This window comes from Candoia aspera, chromosome 12 (assembly GCF_035149785.1).
Source record: "Candoia aspera isolate rCanAsp1 chromosome 12, rCanAsp1.hap2, whole genome shotgun sequence".
Lineage (NCBI taxonomy): Eukaryota > Metazoa > Chordata > Lepidosauria > Squamata > Boidae > Candoia > Candoia aspera.
In genome coordinates this window covers 2,845,361-2,859,093 of record NC_086164.1, presented here as the reverse complement: position 1 = coordinate 2,859,093, position 13,733 = coordinate 2,845,361, and the positions used below count along the sequence as shown (strand labels likewise).

General features: G+C 44.7%; 2 protein-coding genes across 5 annotated transcripts in view; one reads left to right on the top strand and one right to left on the bottom strand.

Annotated features, from left to right (window-relative positions):
* LOC134504489 (coagulation factor IX-like) overlaps nucleotides 1-13,733 on the bottom strand; it is a 164,366-nt gene that overhangs the window by 85,215 nt on the left and 65,418 nt on the right. The window lies entirely within an intron of this gene.
* The window catches only part of ATP11C (ATPase phospholipid transporting 11C), a 66,839-nt gene that overhangs the window by 45,491 nt on the left and 7,615 nt on the right, over nucleotides 1-13,733 (top strand). For 3 of the 4 annotated variants that reach the window (XM_063313664.1, XM_063313663.1, XM_063313666.1), the window contains exons 24-28: nucleotides 2,628-2,755; nucleotides 3,368-3,503; nucleotides 6,790-6,855; nucleotides 7,769-7,872; nucleotides 9,009-9,162. In XM_063313664.1, coding sequence (XP_063169734.1) covers nucleotides 2,628-2,755; nucleotides 3,368-3,503; nucleotides 6,790-6,855; nucleotides 7,769-7,872; nucleotides 9,009-9,162 — 588 coding nt within the window. Of the gene's footprint in view, nucleotides 1-2,627; nucleotides 2,756-3,367; nucleotides 3,504-6,789; nucleotides 6,856-7,768; nucleotides 7,873-9,008; nucleotides 9,163-12,239; nucleotides 12,329-13,733 lie in introns of all 4 variants that reach the window. The other variant, XM_063313667.1, reaches the window with a different exon arrangement.

Below are 13,733 nucleotides of genomic sequence, written 5' to 3'. Positions count from 1 at the left end.
GCTGGGGGATTCTGGGAGTTGAAGTCTGCACAGCTTAGAGTCGCCACTGTCGAGGAACCCTGCTCTAATCTCACTCTTTTCAAGCTACGCCACATTTGTGGATACCTTCCTTCTCAACTCCCTTCACTCCATTTTGCTAAACGTCAGCGTGCCTTTTCAAAAACCTTTGCGTATGCAAAGGGTGGTCTGTTGGGCACCTGAGACAGGTCCTTCTCTTCTGTTGCCCCCCAGTGGTCAGTGAGCTGCCTTGGGCTATGTCTACACCCTTCCCACTTCTGTCCACTCCTTTTGAGCAGTCATTTTAGTTTGGAAACAGTTAATCCAGGAGGCAAGACTTCAAGCGCTCTAGTTAATAGCATCATCATTATTATTATTATCATCATCATCATCATCATCATCATCATCATCATCATCATCATCTATCAAATTTATCACCGCCCATCTCCCCCTCCAGGAGGGACTCTGGGTGGTTCACAATAAAAACATTTAACCATAACGTAGTACAAATAATATACAATAATATCAATAACAATAAAATATAAATATGTTAAAATATAATAAAATCCAGATGGCTAAGGTATTCTCTCTGTCCGCAAGCAAAACAGGGCAATTCTACAGAGCTAACCATCCCCAAGAGGAGCTATTCTCTTTCTCACCCCAGGCATGTTGGCAAAGCCAGGTTTTTAATTTTTTATGGAAGAGGTTCCCCCCGAAATCTTGAAGGCCCCCCACTCTGCTTTTGTTCAGAAGAGCTGTGAAGACCTGGCTCTTCACCCAGACCTTTGGCAAGGGAGAGCGAGACCCCTCGCTTCATCATGCTTCCCATCTTTTTATTTTTATCTTTTACTGATGTTACTGTAATTTTCTTTGGTGGTTCTGAGCCACCCTCAGAACAATCAAAGAAATTGAGAATGGGGTGGCATGCAAATTGAATAGATGATGATGATGATGGTGATGTTGACAGAGTATTTATTAGAAAGAAGGTTAAGGTTGCCACACAAGAATTCCAGCAAGTAAACTTGTAAATGAGACACCAATATATAGGTAATTTAGGGCGACAAAACTCTTGATTGTTTCCTTGCACGTTTTCTCTGGACGCTTGGCTTTTATTTTTGCGAAAGAGGGCCAGCCTGCGTTTCTCCCCCATTTTGATGACTGGGAGAAGAAGCTCCCTCAAGTTGTCTAAATAATGCCTTTGACATTTTTTCTTAATGGTTCCTCTTACCAATCCCAGAGAAGCCTGTCCTCCAGTCTAGCTCTTTGTTCTTCTCCCAAGAGCAAAATGCAGCTGCTGGGAACCCTCTCCCGGTCCTTCCTCCCTTCTTTGCACAACAGCAACAAAAGAATCAGCTTTCAACCCAAACCACTCCTGTTTTCAGCCAACCCTCTTGCAAAGGGCAGGTGTGAATGGGGAGGCCTGTTGTGTGGGAAAGCCCAAGTGACGGCAGGCTTTAGCGATTGTTTCCTGAATGAGGGGAGCAGCCGTTCAGCAGCTGTCCCCGTCGGAGGAAGTGGTCTGTAGCTACACTCGAAGGCTTCAGTTTCCTGCCTTTTTCACCAGGCCTGAAGCGAAGAGTCCGGTCCGGCTCCCTCTGCCTGCCTGATTGACCTCCTTAGGTGAGGCGGAGCGGACTCATTAGCAGCGGCTGGCAAATGAACTATTGTTCCAGAAAATCTCATTTGGGGGAAATAATGAGCAAACATATGCATGGTTTCCAATGGACCATCTTCCACTTGTTCGGCATGTTTTGCCCAGCTGCACTAATGAGCCAGACTTCTCTGCTTTAGGTGTAGCTGGTTTTTCGTTCAGAGGTCTTGGGACGTTGCGAGCAGAATGGGAAAATGCGGATGTGCTCTGCTTTGTGTTTCTTCGTGCGTGCTCATCAAAAAGTTTGAAGGCATTGTGCAAAGAAATCACATGTGCAGCAACCAAGGGGGTGTCTCACACCAGGATGTTGTCTTTCTGATTACTGGAATGACTAATGGGCTACTGGGTTGATTAATCGTTGTGTAGGTATGATAAGAAAAGAGTTTATATGTCGGATACAGCTGTATATTTTTCTCACACCTCACTCTGGACATGGTCACACATCCCAAGGAAACATGAATTGTGCTAATCATACTTTGTTGAGTAAACCAGATACAATCCTAAGACATAAAACATTGCTTACTGTAATCCCATTACAGTAACTGGGTTTATCCATTGAGTTAAACCAAACACAGACAAAACTGCATGAAGGAAATACCGTCCTAGGCTACCTCCCTGTAAGTCTTTGGGACCCAAAATTTGGCCTTTTTGTTTGCCTTTTGCATTTGTCCCGTGAACTCAGCTTGTGCGGTTTCGTTTATGGCTCAATTGCTTTGTAGAAACTGGAAAATCAGCTTCATTGAGCCAACCATGGTTAGTTTAAAACCCTGTTTGCTAGGGAAAGAACCCAACTCTTAGCAAGCACCATCCTCTGTTGTGTGAAAGAGCTTTTCCTTTTGGGTATCCCCTATGTATGTTGGAATATATTTAACAATCTGGGAACTGGGTGGGAGCAAAGCCTTAAATCAATCACAGAAAATATCAGAATGATTGTCTGCTGTTCCTCCATTTGCTCAATTCCTTCTCTTTTTCGCTCCAGCCCCTCTATGACTCAGCTTACCTAACTATGTTCAACATCTGCTTCACCTCTCTGCCAATAATGGGCTACAGCCTCCTGGAGCAGCACGTCCCTATTGACATCTTGATCGCTTTCCCCAAGTTGTATCTGTGAGTACAAGATGCTTTGGTCCTTCGCAGGCCAAACTAGGTTTTAAGCCCTGCTGGGGTGTGTATTAAATAGCGTAAGTCCTCAACCCAGTTCCCTGCCCATTCAGTTCTCCTTTTGAAGACTTGAATGGTTTAAATCCTGTGCTCCTAAGCCACTGGTACGAACCACAGTGTCATCACGTGAAGTCCCATGGAGTATCTTGTGGGTGGGGCCAGGACCAAAAGTAAACACAGCCTTGATTCCCTTCACTGGTAATCGAATGGAAAACTTGCAAGATTGATGTCAGCCTTCTCAGGTAGACCAGACTGGAAACACGACCAGATGAGTGAATTCTTCTTTAGTGTAAAGCCACATTAACAGAATCATGCAAGTCTGAAAGTACAAATCTCCCACCATCTCCTTAACAGCCCAGGAAACTAGGGAAGGTCCTTTCTGAGCCTCTTTCCCCACCCATTATGCAGCTGCGGGCTATACCCTCTCTTATCTGACCATTCCCTAGGCAGAATCTCTTGGGCCTGTCTCCCAAGGTCATTCCCACATACCATTCCATCGAGTGGCTTGCATTTATGTTGTCCTGGCCCAAGTTTATACATTTTTATTTTTCTTGGTAGGAATGTTTCCGACAACGCTATGCTCCAGTTGAAGCCTTTCATCTACTGGACCTTTCTGGGCCTTTTTGACGGCTCTGTCTTCTTCTTCGGTGCCTACTTCCTTTTCCAGACTGCCTCTATAGAGGACAACGGAAAGGTAAGAGCAGGACAGCTCCTGAAAGAACTAACTCTTTGCAACAGCAGTTTTGTGTGTGCGTGGTGGCAATTTCCATAGTCAAATCCATTTCCTCATGTTAAAATGCTCAGTTCTTCAAAAGTCTGCAGGCGTCCTCTTTGAATCTAAGGCTGCTCACAGCTGTGCCATTTCCTTTCGTGTTGTTTATTCATTCAGTCACTTCCGACTCTTCGTGACTTCATGGACCAGCCCACGCCAGAGCTTCCTGTCGGTCGTCAACACCCCCAGCTCCCCCAGGGACGAGTCCATCACCTCTAGAATGTCATCCATCCACCTTGCCCTTGGCCGGCCCCTCTTCCTTTTGCCCTCCACTCTCCCTAGCATCAGCATCTTCTCCAGGGTGTCCTGTCTTCTCATCGTGTGGCCAAAGTATTTCAGTTTTGCCTTTAATATCATTCCCTCAAGTGAGCAGTCTGGCTTTATTTCCTGGAGGATGGACTGGTTTGATCTTCTTGCAGTCCAAGGCACTCTCAGAATTTTCCTCCAACACCACAGTTCAAAAGCATCCATCTTCCTTCTCTCAGCCTTCCTTATGGTCCAGCTCTCGCAGCCATATGTTACTATGGGGAACACCATTGCTTTAACTATGCGGACCTTTGTTGTCAGTGTGATGTCTCTGCTCTTAACTATTTTATCGAGATTTGTCATTGCTCTTCTCCCAAGGATTAAGCGTCTTCTGATTTCCTGACTGCAGTCAGCATCTGCAGTAATCTTTGCACCTAGAAATACAAAGTCTTTCACTGCTTCTACATTTTCTCCCTCTATTTGCCAGTTATCAATCAAGCTGGTTGCCATAATCTTGGTTTTTTTGAGGTTTAGCTGCAAGCCAGCTTTTGCACTTTCTCCTTTCACCTTCATCATAAGGCTCCTCAGTTCCTCTTCGCTTTCAGCCATCAAAGTGGTATCATCTGCATATCTGAGATTGTTAATGTTTCTTCCAGCGATTTTGACTCCAGCCTTGGATTCCTCAAGCCCAGCATGTTGCATGATGTGTTCTGCGTACAAGTGGAATAGGTAGGGTGAGAGTATACAGCCCTGCCATACTCCTTTCCCAATCTTAAACCAGTCCGTTGTTCCGTGGTCTGTTCTTCCTGTTGCTACTTGGTCGTTATACAGATTCTTCAGGAGGCAGACAAGATGACTTGGTATCCCCATACCACTAAGAACTTGCCACAATTCGTTATGGTCCACACAGTCAAAGGCTTTAGAATAGTCAATAAAACAGAAATAGATGTTTTTCTGAAACTCCCTGGCTTTTTCCATTATCCAGCAGATATTGGCAATTTGGTCCCTAGTTCCTCTGCCTTTTCTAAACCCAGCTTGTACATCTGGCAATTTTGCTCCATGAATTGCCAAAGTCTACCTTGCAGGATCTTGAGCATTACCTTTCTGGCATGTGAAATGAGTGCCACCGTTCGATAGTTTGAACATTCTTTAGTTTTTCCCTTTTTTGGTATGGGGATATAAGTTGATTTTTTCCAATCTGATGGCCATTCTTGTGTTTTCCAAATTTGCTGGCATATAGCTTGCATTACCTTGACAGCATCATCTTGCAAGATTTTGAACAGTTCAGCGGGGATGCCGTCGTCTCCTGATGCCTTGTTATTAGCAATGCTTCTTAAGGCCCATTCAACCTCACTCTTCAGGATGTCTGGCTCTAGCTCACTGACCACACCGTCAAAGCTATCCCCAATATTGTTATCCTTCCTATACAGGTCTTCTGTATATTCTTGCCACCTTTTCTTGATCTCTTCTTCTTCTGTTAGGTCCTTGCCATCTTTGTTTTTGATCATACCCATTTTGGCCTGGAATTTACCTCCGATGTTTCTAATTTTCTGGAAGAGGTCTCTTGTTCTTCCTATTCCATTGTCTTCTTCCACTTCCATGCATTGCTTGCTTAAAAATAATTCCTTATCTCTTCTGGCTAACCTCTGGAATTTTGCATTTAATTGGGCATATCTCCCCCTATCATTGTTGCCTTTTGCTTTCCTTCTTTCTTGGGCTACTTCTAGTGTCTCAGCAGACAGCCATTTTGCCTTCTTGGTTTTCTCTTTCTTTGGGATGTATTTTGTTGCCGCCTCCTGAACAATGCTGCCAACTTCTGTCCAGAGTTCTTCCGGGACCCTATCTACTAAGTCCAGTCCCTTAAATCTATTCTTCACCTCCACTGCATATTCCTTAGGAATATTAGTGAGCTCATATCTAGCTGATCTGTGGGTCTTCCCTAATCTCTTTAGTCTGATCCTAAATTTTGCAAGAAGAAGTTCGTGATCTGAACTACAGTCAGCTCCAGGTCTTGTTTTTACCGACTGTATAGATGTCTGCCACCTTTGGCTGCAATGGATGTAGTCAATCTGATTTCCTGCCCTCTTGAAATGCACAAGGACCTTTGTGGCCCATGTTAAGGCCAATGGATACCATAAGCACAGCCCAACAATGATGCCCTTGGCCCTTCCATTGCTTAACTGAGAAGGCATTATGACTGAATATGTGCTGAAGGTGAAATAAGAGATTTAAAAAATCGGTTTTCTCCCCAGCCAGACCCCACAACTATATTAAAAACAAACTTTTTAAAAATGTTTTTTGCCTAACATTAAATAGCAGTAAGCAATCTAAGCAAAATATTTACTTATAACTAGGGCAGTAGGGGGAAAAAAAGCCAATTTTCAACACTTTTTAATGCATTTTTAATGCACTACGCTGCCATAAATTAAATTAAGAACCTGTTTTAACAGCTATACCTTGGATTATATATTTTTATTTAGGAACACTGTTTTTATTGTATTTTCATGGCTATTTATTCTGGTTTTATTGTAAACTGCCCAGAGTCACTCTTTGAGTGAGATGGGCGGTGACTAATTTCGGAATATAAATTAAATAAAGAAATAATTTTTTTTATAAAACCGTTAGAAGGGGAAAAGTGCAGATGCAACAATTTATTGAAAACTTATCTTTAATCACCCTCCCAAACTTTATAAGGCAAAATAAGGGCATGGTAGCTAGGGGGGAAAAAAACTTTATGGTGCCCCCCTTCCCTTGGTTCCCTAGGTATGTGCTCATTTTGCCTAATGGTTAATCCAGGGCTGCTGCTATACAAGGTATATTGATCTAGGGGAAAGAATAAACATGTGTAGCTGTGTCTTTTGCACCTACAAAAAATGAAATATGGGCACTTTCTGATTCCTCTCCATTTTCTCCCCCCCAAACTTTGGCAAGACAAGTGTCTGAATAAGAATGTGTTTTTCAGATGTCAGGAATCTGGTCTTTCGGAACAATGGTTTATACTGTCTTGGTCTTCACAGTCACACTAAAGGTTAGAACTCTCTTTTTTTTAGTATTATTATTGAAACTGTTGTATTTTATGGGCTGGGTCTGGTGTGACATATCTTGGCGAGGTTGAATTCTTGCCATGCCATCAGTGATGCAAGGCTTCAAAGCCAACTAGATGACAGGGCAGCCAACCCATCTTGAAGGGGCTGGATTGTTGGTGGGCTTGTGAGAAGGCTAAAAAGTTCTGGGATCAAATATGTATTACTATCCAAAAGATTCTTAAAGTAAATATGCAACAAAAAAAAACCCAGAACTTTTTCTTCTGGGATTGATGGAGAAGGAGTTAGAGTTTTGCTGTTATAGGTGATTACAGCTGCAAGACTGTTATATATATGCACAACGATGGAAGGATCCACAGATACCCACAGTTGAAGGTTGGATTGTTAAATTAATGGATTTGGCTCAAATGGCTAAATTAACAGTTTTAATAAGAGAACATTCTGTTTCTGGATTTATATCTACTTGGCAACCACTTTTAGAGTACTTGCTTGTAATAGAAAAAAATGACGTTTTGACTTTGGGCTTTAGTGATTAAATGGTCTGTTGCAGAAGAAGTACTGTTATGATAGGTTACTTAATTGTAAGAGATTAGATTTGTAAATTTATATCTGTATTGGAGAAAGTCGGAAGTCACTTTCTGTTTCTGTTTTCTTTCTACTGACACTTTTATAGTTTTTTTCTTTTTTCTTTAGCTTGTTTTCTATCGATTCTATATTCTTTTTTTTTTTTTGTATCTTAACTATACCCTGAAAATAATAAAGTTTTATATATATATAAAAAAGAAGAAGGGGCCAGATCTGAGGTGGAGGCGGCTAGAATAGATAAAAATAAGGGCAACGTGAAGATGATGTTGGAAGGTTGATCTTCTTGGGTTTTTTGGTTTTTGTTTTCAATAGCTGGCGTTAGACACTCGGTTCTGGACATGGCTGAACCACTTCGCCATCTGGGGGTCCTTGATCTTCTATGTGCTTTTCTCATTCTTCTGGGGGGGCATCATTTGGTAAGCATGCTAAGGCTTCAAGGTTAATCAGCACAAGGTGCGGCCTTCACCAAATTGCTCCACAGAGTCCTAACCTTTAAGCCAAAGTCAGTTCAAAGCGGATGAGCGCCCTTTCTTTAATAAGCTTAAGCTACCTTTGGTTCTGAGAAGGAAAGGCTGAAGTGGTTCTTCTTTCCTCTCCCAAAAAACCCCCTTCCAATTCAGAATAGCCTCAGATACAGGTAGTCCTCGACTTACGACCACAATAGGGACCAGAAAATTCATCATTAATCGGTGCGGTTGTTAAGCGAGGCATCGCATGGCCACGCCCGATTTTACAACATTTTTTGTGGCGGACATTAAGCGAATCACATGGTTCCCTATTGATTTTGTGTGTTGGAAGCCGGCTGGGGAGGCCGCAAATGGTGATCATGGGACTCTGGGACGCTGCGACCTTCGTAAATGCGCGCCGGTTGCCAAGGGCTCGAAATTTGATCATATGACCACAGGGACGCTGCAATGGTCATAAATGCGACGGCCAGTTGTAAGTCACTTGCCAGTGCTGTCATAACTTCAGTCACTAAACGAATTGCCGTAAGTCGAAGACTACTTGTATGACCACCTTAGTGGGCGGGATGGGGGAATGTGTTGGCCTCGCAGGGCAAACCTGACCGGAATCACATCCAGATGAGCTCATTCTACTTTAACGTAAAGCTGCATTGACAGAATCTTGCAAGTCTGAAAGTACAGTTTTCTCCCTACCCTTTACAGCCCAAGAAACTAGGGAGGGCCCCTTCTGAGCCTCTTTCCCCACCCACTATCCAGTTGTGGGTTGCGCCGTCTCTTATCGGACCGTTTTCCAGGCAGTGTCTCTTCACCCAGTCTCCCAGGGTCTTTCCCACATACCATTACAGAATGGGGTGCGTTAATCCGGGAAAGAGCAGAAGGGCCTGGAATCCTGAACTACGGCTCTGCAGATCCCAGGCCCACCCCATTTGGAAGAGTTCCACCTTCCTGGCATTGATGGACTCGTAACTGTCGTAACAACAGAACCCGATGCAAACTGGTTTGGTTCAGTGCAGAACTGACGCTCGTGGCTCTGTTTTTCCCCTCCTCTCTTTCTCTGTCTCCCTCCCCTTTGGCGCGGCCTCTCCCAGGCCTTTCTTAAAGCAACAGAGGATGCATCACGTCTTCGCCCAGCTGCTGTCCTTTGCCTCTGCCTGGCTGGTGATATTTTGCCTGATCTTCATCTCGCTCCTCCCGGAGGTGGTTGCCCTTATCTTTAGACACATGAAAGGGAAAGAACACGAGGTAAGCGTCAAACAGAAAGCCGAAGTCGAAGAATGGATTCCGCTCTTCTAAGCAATGCCTCAGGCGAAACAACAGACAGGTGTCCCTGCAGTTGTTGTGTTTTTTCTGTTTTCATTTTTTTCTTCTCCTGCTCTCTCCTGTATTTTTGAATAACTCCCATCTGGTTCATCTCAGCAACAGCTGGCAAGCCACGCTGGGTAGCTAGAGTTTAGCCATCAGTGGAGGACCCCATCAGAAAAAAAACATCTCCCCGTCTTTCGGACTGAATGGAGAGTAGCCATTGACCGTGCTAGGCAAGTCATGGCAGAATCCATCTAGATCAGGATAGAATGAGTTAAGACGGAGCCCAGAAAGGGTTTTTCTTTTCTTTTTTCCAGACCAAGGTTTTGCTAAACCTCCCCTTCGAACTCTGCCAGCTGGAAACCAAGGACAGCATAAACATTTCTCTGTGTGCAGTTTTGTTTTGTTTTTAAAGAATTTTGCCTAGGAGGCCATCAACTAGACGGCCTCCAGATTCCAGTTGAAGGCCAAATGCCCTCCCTTTCCCCTTTTCTGTGCTGGAGAGCAGATCTGGAAAAGATGTAGGTTCAACGCTTCACTGTGGTATCGCTAGGAAGCTGCGTCTCTCCCACTCGCTCTCGCCAGCCCACACTTTGCCATGCGCTTTGAAGCTCGAATCTCAAGGAGAAGGCCACCACCAGGCTGGCTTCCCACTCCGCGATGTGGCTGAGCGGCACATGTGGCTTGCGCGCACATGTATGTGGCACCAACAGGCTGTCCGCACCTTTGATTCAGCTAGTCTTTCACAGGCCTCCTTCGGGGGTTCAGGCTGCTGACCGATCTGTCCTTTAGAGCCATTGTTGGTTCTGAAGTCAAGGAACCAGCGAGAACGGTTGCTGAACGCATCCTTTCTGAAACTTAGGAGCACAGTTGTGGCCAAAGCATTCATTTGTTTCCTTCTCCAGCCTTGTCTGGAGTTTGTTTTGGAAACAGCCAGGAAAAAAGGGAATCCTGGCTACTGTTGACCTTGGTTTGAGCCAGGGAAGTAGGTATGATGGCCAACTATGGTCACCCCTGAGAAGGGAGAAGAGGAGGACATTCAGGTGTGGTGGGCTGAGGAGAAGAAAGAATGTGAGAGCTGCAGGCTCAAATCTTAACTGAGGTGAGGTCAGCGTTTTTAGATCAGCCCTCCACCCATTGCTTGTTTTTGGACTGGGCAGAAGTTTTAGTCCACCCTGTAGCATGGATGCCAGTCTTTTTTTTTTTTAATTAATATTTTGTCCTTTCGGGTATTGCAGTTGGGGCTGTAAGCAGGGGTTTCATCCGTTTGAAGTGTTATTGGGACCTTGTTGGGGAGGGGGGGTTCAGTTTATCACAGGGAGTTGCAAAATGGAAATCTGAACATTGTGTTGGCTTGAACTTTGTCTTGTAGTTTCCCAGTAAACTTTACACAAAGAATATGTTGGAAGAGTAGTTTTTGCTAGAGTCTAAACAGTCCCCCTCCCTGCATTACAGAGAATTTGGACTCTTGACAGATTTTAATAAGGCCTGAAGAAGCTTTTGCGCTCGGTTTGATTGATGAGAAATCAATCCAGATTTCCCTGCCTAATATGCAGGCAGTATTAAACATGGCACTTCCTTCCCAGCTTCTGAGTGGGAATATAATGCCAGCCCGCCTTACAGGGTCCTTGGGAGAATTGCTGAGCTGGGTCATGCCTCGAATACAAGATGGCATTTTAGAACCAAGCGTGTTGTTACGACCCTTGGATTTGGAAAAGGTGGCGTCTCCTCTCCCGCCACCTGACCTGCCTTGGCTTGAAAGAGCTCATTGGAAACCTGCCCAGAATAAGAGACGCCTTCAGAAAGATGCGGTTCTGAAGCCTGAGCTGGCTTCATGCTGGGTGGTCAGCCAGAACGTAGCTTGTTTGGAGTGGGCTCCGCCCATCGTGTGAACCACGCCAACGATGTTTTATTAAGCAAAGCACCGTCCAGCGGGAGGGGCAAAGCAGGTCGGGAGAGCACTTCTCCAGGCCCCATCTCAGAAAAGGGTCCTGTGAACGTGCCAGACAAGACAAAACGTTGGAGGGGTTCAGATTAATCTATTTTATTTATTTAAAACATTTATGTGGCTGCCTGTGTTAAACCAAACTCTGGGCAGTTCACAAGCCATGGATGGATGGATAAATAGACAGTAAAACAAAAGCAGGTAAAACCAAAAAAAAAAAAAAAAAACAGGAAAAGGGGAGAGCAAACAATTCTTTGCTTTAAGAAAAAAGATTAAGGTTATGGAAGGAATGTTTATGGTATGGTTCTATCTCCTCTTCATGGAGACAATGCTCACTTCCTCAAATTTTCAGCGTGAAAAAAGGCAAAAGAAGAGGGGGGGGGACTGAAACAGCACGTTGTGAAGTTGCAGCTGGAACAACCAGGGAGGTTTCCTGCTGCTCGTAGAACGATCCCGAGTTGGGCTGGCTGGGAAGAAGTTCTGGTGGGAGTTGTGAAAGAAAGGGAGGCTTCCTCTCCTGACCCTTCCTTGGGGGACCTGCTGCGGTCCGAAAGTGGTGGTGACCACCAGCTTGGAAGGTCTTCCAGAGAGTCTTTGACAAATTCCAGGTCTCCTGAGAGTTAGATAGAGCCTCTCTGTGCAGGAGCACTCCTTCACCGGCACGAGGTGCCCCTGAAGAAGCTGCCTCAAGCCTCTGGCTATCCATTGACAGACTGTGCAAAACTCCACTTAGGCACAGAGTAAATTCTCTCGTTTGAATACGGCAAGAGACGGAACGCGGTGCAGAACGGTGCCTGTTATTCCTCCTTTTGAAGAATCCCCGTTCTGATTCCGTAGTTACAGACAGCCCTCCAGCGAAACCAGCTGGTCCCCTTCCTAAGCTCACGGCTTCTTCCTAACACCCCCCTCCTCCCGCTCAACTTTTATTATCAATACTTTTCCTGCATGAAAATGTGCCGGAATAGAAAACTAATTTGTAATTCCTTTTTTCCGACCTGCTTTTTATACGTGCCCGATTCTCTCTCTCTCTGTCTCCAATTTCCCACTTTTCTTTTGTGTCGTTGCGAACCAGGTAACCCGGCGTCTTCCTTCCTCAGGAATATCTGCTATCTTCGTCCTCTCTCAACCCTCCAGTAATCACAGTTTCTCTGAATGAATAAGGTGATTTTCTTCTTTTTAATAAGCTGCCGTTCGCTGCTCAGCTCCTTTGCTTTCCTGTCCGTGTGTCTAACCTTTTGATAATGCGCTTATCTGTCTCCCTTTTATTTTGCTTTTAAAAAAAAAAAAAGAACACCTCATATGTTCGCTGCAGTCTCAAAGCCCTGCTTAATTGCCGTTCCTTTTCACATCAGCGCCCTCTCCTTCCCTGTTGCCGTTTGTCCTGCTGCTGGCCTGGAGGGTGGCTGAAGATCCTGAATTTGCAATTCCAGCCCATGCAGTGAGCACCCCTCTGTGCCTTATCTGCAGAGATGGGTGTTCTGGATGGTACCCCTCCTAATCCCTCCTGGGGGTCAGTTCGTACAGGCCACCAAGATTGCCTTTGCAGTAAGAAACAGAGGTGGTGTCCCGAATTGATGGAAGTGATGGGACCACCCCAGGCTGAAATATTCCAGCATTCTTGAAACATTAAAAAAAAATGGGGCGGGGGGCTTTGCTAGTAGAAAGGTAGCACACCAGGGCATGGACAGCAGCCTTTCACCTGGGTGGGGATAGTTTGCCAGCCCTGGGTTCCTCGCATTCAGTGTGCCAAAGCACCTTCTTCTGCAGCATCTGAAGTGCATGACGTGTTGCTGAACACCATTTGAAGGCAATGGTATGTTACCTAGTCCAGCAGCCTGATACAAAGGTAGTTTTGCAGGACCCCAAAGGTATCGTCACAAAGCTGTTGATGGAAGATGTGAGTGATGGGTTACAGACTGTTAGCACGATAAAGCTTGGAAGGCTGCAAGCACAAACTTCTTGAGTTAATGTGAACCAGTTGTATGTTCTCTTCTGTAGAAATGCGCCATCAAACAGTGCCCACCCATAAATGACAAGAGTTCTATACAAATCAGGGAAATAAATGCTTAAAAGCATTAAGGAAAAGGTCACCAATATAACCCTAAGAAATAATTTGCAGAACAACAGAAAATTAAAACTAAGTTACTTGGGATATGGAGATCTTGCTTCAGACAGAGTTTAGGAACCAACCTTAGAGGTCAGCCTTTCTCAACCTTTTGACCCTGGAGGAACCTTGAAATATTTTTCAGGCCTCGGGGAACCCCTGCACATTCAGGCTCAAATATAGGTTACAAGTTAAGAAAATTACTATATTCATTTCATGGGTAGGCCTGTATATATGCATGAACAGTGTTCTTCAACTGAAAATAAAGAATGAAATCGTGATCTCCCAGGGAACCCCTAGTGACCTTTCACAGAACCCTAGGGTTCCATGGAACCTTCTTGAGAAACCCTGATAGAGGTGGAGAGGTTCTGCAAGAGAGAAAAGTCCATTATGGAGAAGATTCTCTTCTGTTGACTGAGTATGGACAGACCCCTCTTTATGCCAAGCAGTAGCCAATCCAGA